The sequence below is a fragment of the Elephantulus edwardii genome, unplaced genomic scaffold (assembly GCF_000299155.1).
Source record: "Elephantulus edwardii isolate Elephantulus edwardi_28Jun2011 unplaced genomic scaffold, EleEdw1.0 scaffold00048, whole genome shotgun sequence".
Lineage (NCBI taxonomy): Eukaryota > Metazoa > Chordata > Mammalia > Macroscelidea > Macroscelididae > Elephantulus > Elephantulus edwardii.
Genome location: NW_006399798.1, coordinates 5,221,165 through 5,226,931, shown reverse-complemented (window position 1 = coordinate 5,226,931; position 5,767 = coordinate 5,221,165). Strand labels below are relative to the sequence as shown.

General features: G+C 54.0%; 1 protein-coding gene across 1 annotated transcript in view; it reads right to left on the bottom strand.

Moving 5' to 3' along the window:
• Positions 1–2,615, bottom strand: part of RHBDF2 (rhomboid 5 homolog 2 (Drosophila)) — a 13,178-nt gene extending 10,563 nt beyond the window's left edge. The window contains exons 1-2 of the mRNA XM_006886184.1: positions 2,475–2,615; positions 1,135–1,262 (exon numbers count right to left, since the gene is read on the bottom strand). Coding sequence (XP_006886246.1) covers positions 1,135–1,262; positions 2,475–2,615 — 269 coding nt within the window. The remainder of the gene's footprint in view (positions 1–1,134; positions 1,263–2,474) is intronic.
• Positions 2,616–5,767: the final 3,152 nt, after the last annotated feature.

Below are 5,767 nucleotides of genomic sequence, written 5' to 3'. Positions count from 1 at the left end.
GGAGGTGAGTGTGCACTGAGGAGGAGAGCAGACTGTGAGCGTGCAGCTGTGCCCCTGCAGAGGTGCGTGTGCACTGAGCGTGTGCCGATGCACAAAGGCCCCCTCTGAACTCAGGAAGTGCCATGTGATGTGTGTGCCATCGTGCGTGCCGGGGAACGGACATGAGAGGAGGACAATGCGCACGTATCTTCACGTGTATCGTGCTGGGGAAAGGTCAGCAAGAGAGCAGAGCCCTCAGTGAGCTGGACCGACACGGCGACAATGGCTGGGACAGGGCAGAGGGTGAGGACGGTGTAGAAGGTGCAGAGCTGCTGCTCAGCGGGTGAGTGACTGTGTGTGTACGGATACACAGGAAATGAGATGGAAGTGTGATTGTGTGTGTACAGTGTGCACACTGGGAATGGCATGTGGATGCAATCATGTATGTACACGTACACCCGGGAGTGACAAGAGGGTGTGACTGTGTGTGTACACATGTGCACTGCACAGTGACATGACAAACAGCTGTGTGTATAGTGTACACAGGCATGGTGTGATTGTGTGTGTGTACACACGTGCACTGCAGAGTGACACGACAATACGGCTGTGTGTACAGTGTGTACAGTGTGCACAGAGGCAAGGTGTGATTGTGTGTGTACACACGTGTACTGCACAGTGACATGACAATACGGCTGTGTGTGTATAGTGTACACAGGCATGGTGTGATTGTGTGTGTGTACACATGTGCACTGCAGAGTGACACGACAATACGGCTGTGTGTACAGTGTGCACACAGGCAGGCTGTTGATTGTGCATGTTCACGTCTGCACCCGGTGAGTGACGTCTAACATGTCACATGAGGGCTGCGAGCAGCTCAGTCTTCCCATGAACTCAACACCTAGGTGAGCAGAGGTGGTAGGAAGTGGAGCGTGAGGGCCGGCAGGTGAGGCCGCCAGAGCGACCCTGCAGGACAAGGCCCACCTCCAGGTCCCTGTCAGCCACCATATTGTGACTTCCTGCAAGGGACCGGCTCCCAGGGCCTCAGTTTCCCCTCTCAGAGCACAGTGCTAGATTCTCTCTCCTGTTCCCTGGAGAAAGGGTACCGCACCGTTCGCGGGGCTGCTGGGGGCCCGGTGGGAAAGGGTCAGGGCTCACTTGCGGATGCTCTGTGACAGGGAGGCCTGGCGGCGGAAGCCAGGGCGCTTCTCGGAGCTGCTCTCAGTCCATCGTCCCCGGGGCTCCTGCAGGCTGATGCTCTTCAAGTAGGCAGGGTTCTTGGTCCTCTGGAGGAAGGCGGGCGGGAGGTCAGGGTGGCACCATGTGCTGATCTGTGACCTCTCACATGCCAGGCTGTGACCCGGCCTCCTCCTCCCTGGCCTCCCAGTGTGAACAGCCGGTGAGAACAGGCCTCAGCCCCAGTGTCCTCCCACGGAGCTGCTTTCATTTCAGATGTAAAATGCAGACACTGCAGCCCCCGCCCAGGCCTATTCCTCAATCCTGACCCCTGTTTGCATGTTCCAGAGCTCTGGGGGTGAGCGTGGGGACACTGTGTCCTTCATGCCCCAGGCCACACAGTGGGTCACACAGGGGCCCACGCAGCATGCGTTCTCTGGGGTATCGTCCAGTCCCTGCTTTGTTCTCCCTCCACTGGGGAGCTGGGAGCTGCAGTGTCAGGCCACCAGCTGAAGTTACACTGTCCCCACTCAACCAGGTCATGGGCAGCCATTTCCCTCTGAAACACCCCAAAACCCAAACCTATTTCCTCCGAGCTGATTATGACCTCTAACCACCCCATGTGTCACACACAGCTCTGTGCTCTGAGGCCCTTTCTTTCTTTTTTTAAATTTTTATTATTATTTTGTGTGTGTACCGTCAAATCAGGTCTGATTGGTACAGGAGATTATCCCTCCTTCTCCAGCAGAGCATCTGGTGGATCTGAACCGCGTACCTCTGGGATTGCAGTGCAGCTTCTTGCCACTAGGCCACCAGAGCTCACCTCGGAGGCCCTTTTTAGCTATAATCTTTATGGAAGCAGATTGCCAGACTTCCTTATGCAGAAGCCTTAGGGGGATTTGAACTGCCAACCTCAAGGTTGCCAATTGCAAACAGACTGCTTAAACTACCCACCCAGGCACTGAGGCTCTTCTTAGCAAAGATGAAGTGAGAAGAGTTGTCCCAGGCAAATGGGCAAGCCCTTCCTCGGGGACAGCAGGCCCTCTGAGCTCTCCGCCCCTCCTGAGCTCTGGGTCTCCCTTACCAAGCCCTTCTTCGGGGACAGCAGGCCCTCTGAGCTCTCCGCCCCTCCTGAGCTCTGGGTCTCCCTTTTGGTGACATTTCAGTCCCAGGAAGGAGGGGGCGGAGGCCCGCGTGGAGTGCTGCCTGCAGCTGGGGCTCAGGAAGGAGCCTCTTTTCCAGGAAATGAAACCACCCAGGAGGTGTCCTGGTGGCATCTGTGCCCAGAGGCAGGGCGGTGAGGTCACAGGATGCCTCCTTACCTCAGGCAGCATGCACTCCTGCTCGCCCGCGCCCTGGTTCTCAGGTGGTGGGATGGTGATGGACAGGTTGGGGGGCTTCCGGCTCTGCAGGCGGCTGTTGGAGGATGAGATGCTCCCGCCATTCTTGTCTGCAGAGGCCATGGTAGGTGGGGAGACAGGGGGCTGCGTGGAGACAAGGAGGAGGTGTGGGCACAGTGACAGAGCTGGAGGGGCACGCACATGCCAGCACCAGGTGCCAGGCAGAATGGGCCAGAGCAAACCAGCTTCAGAGACCAAGAACTTGACTCTGACCACATGACAACACCCCATCTGTGTCAGTTCTCCAGCGCTGTTGCAGCCAAAATGCCGTGGGGGTGGGTGGTATGGTTCTAACAAACAAATGTGGCAGAGTGGCCTACGCAGACTTAGACTGGATGTGTTCCCCAAAAAGAGGCATTACGGATCTGAACCCCTCTACTTGTGGCTACAAACTCATTTGAGAATATGGTTTTCTTTGTTAAACAAATAAGACCATATTAATATAGAATGTATCTTAAACCAGTCAGCTCCGGGATAGAAAATGGTCAGACTGAGCAGAGATAAGCAGAGAAGGGGGAAGACAGAAGCCAGACCACATGAACATCAGGAAGGAACAGATGTTAAAGAGAGACAAGGCTGAGGGGGGAAAAAGAGAGAGAGAGAGAGACACACACACACACACACACACACACACACACAGAGAGAAGGCTCTTCCCCTCGAGCCGAGAGGGTGAGAGTACATGCCCCTTGAAAGTGGGCATCCAGCCTCCTAACTGGTCAGAGAATAAATTTCTGTTTGATAAAGCCACCCCCTTGTGGTATCTCTGTCATAGCAGCACTGGAGAACTGAGATCGATGGTATTTTGAGAAGTTCTCTTTCTGGTTTGCTTCATTTGCATCCTAGACCAGTAAGGCCTGAGGAGGTCCCATCCTTCCAGCTCATTTCACTTTCGATCTCTCTGTTTCAGGCCAAAACAAACAAGGGTTCTGAGGACAAAGGATGAGGTGCTGGCCAATGTCTGGCAAGGTGGACAGGGACAACAGGCAGCTCCCCACAGACAGAGCTGTGCCAGAGAAGGATGGGAGAAGATTCCTGAGTACTCTGCTGTTCGAGCCACAGTAAGGTGTCCCCGCCATGCTGGGCACCGGATGCAGGTTCAGGGACCAGCTTAGTGGGGACAGATGGTGCCCTAGTCCCAGGAAGATGAGAGGGCCATCAAGCTGCCCTCAGTCCTCCAGACAGGAGTGAGGTGCATCACGTGAGCTACTTTCTTTTCACAATAGAAAACCATTTTCATGATGAAGTGAGACATGTTCATTGTAAAAAAAAAAGTAAGAAATCAATATAAACCAGAAAAAGCAACAAGGAAAAGCTTATGAAGCAGAAGGTCAGAGCCTGGCCTCGTTCTCCAGGAAGAGAACAAGCACGTGTGTTTCTCTCCACACGTCTTTACACCTGCAAACAGACTTGAAAACGTCACCCACATCCTCACTATACACACACACTCAGACCTACTCTTCTCTTTCAATGTCACGAGCATCTCTCCTTGTACCGCCCTTCTTGGCACATACAAAGATTTCATTTGTTTAATTCCTTATTGATGACTACTGGGTTTCTTTTTATGGTGATTTGCATGGAAGTTTACAAGAGTAAATTCGTTTTCCACTCAACTGTTTATACCCACTCGGTTTTATGACACCAATTACAACATCCTCCAGTAACTTCGTCCTTCCTCTTTCCTCCCTGTGATTCTCATTTTCATTAGTCCTTCTACCCCTGCCTGTCTTCTCAGCTTGGTCTCTGTTGTTAGGCTCCATCATGTCAGCTCTGACTCACAATGGTCCCACGTCCAACAAAACCAAACTCCGCCGGACCCTGCGCCGTCCTCACCCTCTGCCGTGCATAAGCCCACTGCTGCCATCACTGTGTCTATCCATCTCGTTTGGGATCTTCCTCTTTTTAACTGATCCTCTGCTTTTCCAAGCATGCCTGTCTCCAGGGAGCGGCCCTTACTCATTTCATGCCCAAAAAAAGACGTGAAAGACCAAGTCTCAGCATTCTTGCTTTTCGGCAAAGGCGGCCTTTTGGATTTTACGTGGCTGAGTATCTAAGTGCCGAGAGCTCTGGGGGGCTCCTCTTCACCTTCTGGCCTGTCTCTCGTTTGTTCAGCTGAAAGTTAAATAACAGTTTGGAAGGGTGACGGAGAGCCGCAGACTCAGGGGTTCCACCAGTCCCCACTGGACGGTAAGCCTGGTCTTTCTCCGGTTTCTGAGTTCTGGTCTGCATTTTGGGGAATCTTCTACTGTCATCCCTTTCCGTCAGCAGTGGGAGCAATGTCTGTCTCGTTCCTCTGGTCTTGGGGTTGCGTCCGGTGCTGATGGTTACTTGGAATCCTCCTGGAGTGTGAAGCCCCTGCCGAGTGCTGGGCTGAGAGCGTCCTGTCACACAGAGGTGGTGCTCTGCCCTGGTCCAAACCCTCACTAGCCCTGGTCCTACGGGTCTCAGCAAGATTGGCCCCCTCTGTGCCTCTCCAAACTGTCACCAGCTCAGGCCTTGCGGGTCCCAGCAGGACTGGCTCCCCCGAGAAACCAGTCCAGGCTCTGCGGGTCCCAGCAGGACTGGCGCCGTCTGTCCCTGTCATTTTCCCCATCCTCCTCTGGCCCTGTGACCTTCCTTTTGCTAAAATCCTCAGCTGTCCGTCACTCCCACCTCCCACAGCAGGCTGGTTTGGTTGTTCCTCCCCCTGTCTGAGGTCAGAGACTTCACACTCAACCCCCAGCGTGGGGGCTGACCTGGGCTGACACAGACCTGGGGAAGGGTGAGTGGGAGCCCGTTAGCCAAGGGCATGTGGGGCCAAGTTATGGGGCAGCAGAGAAAAGCAGCAGAAAGTAAAGATGCAAAACAGCTGCACAGTTGAGTCTAACTCACAGCTGCCCGGTGGGCACAGGAGAGCCGCTCCGCAGGGTTGTGAAGGCTGTGACTTCTCAAGGAGAGAGCCAGGCCTTTCTTCCAAGGTGTTTCTATGTAGATTTGAACTGCCAACCTTTCAGTTAGTAGTTGGTACTTTAACTATCTGTAGCATCCAGAGGCAGCCACCTTTATTCTGAACCTGTCCCTGTCTCTCCCTCTGTGACCTGCCACCTTCTCTCACTCAGATGACCACCACCCTCCCACCTCCTCCACCTGCTGTCCTTCGATTCCCCCCGACTCCCCACTGTGCAAACAGCAGCTGGAATGGCCCGTTCAGAGCCCAAGTCACATTGTTGTTGTTGTT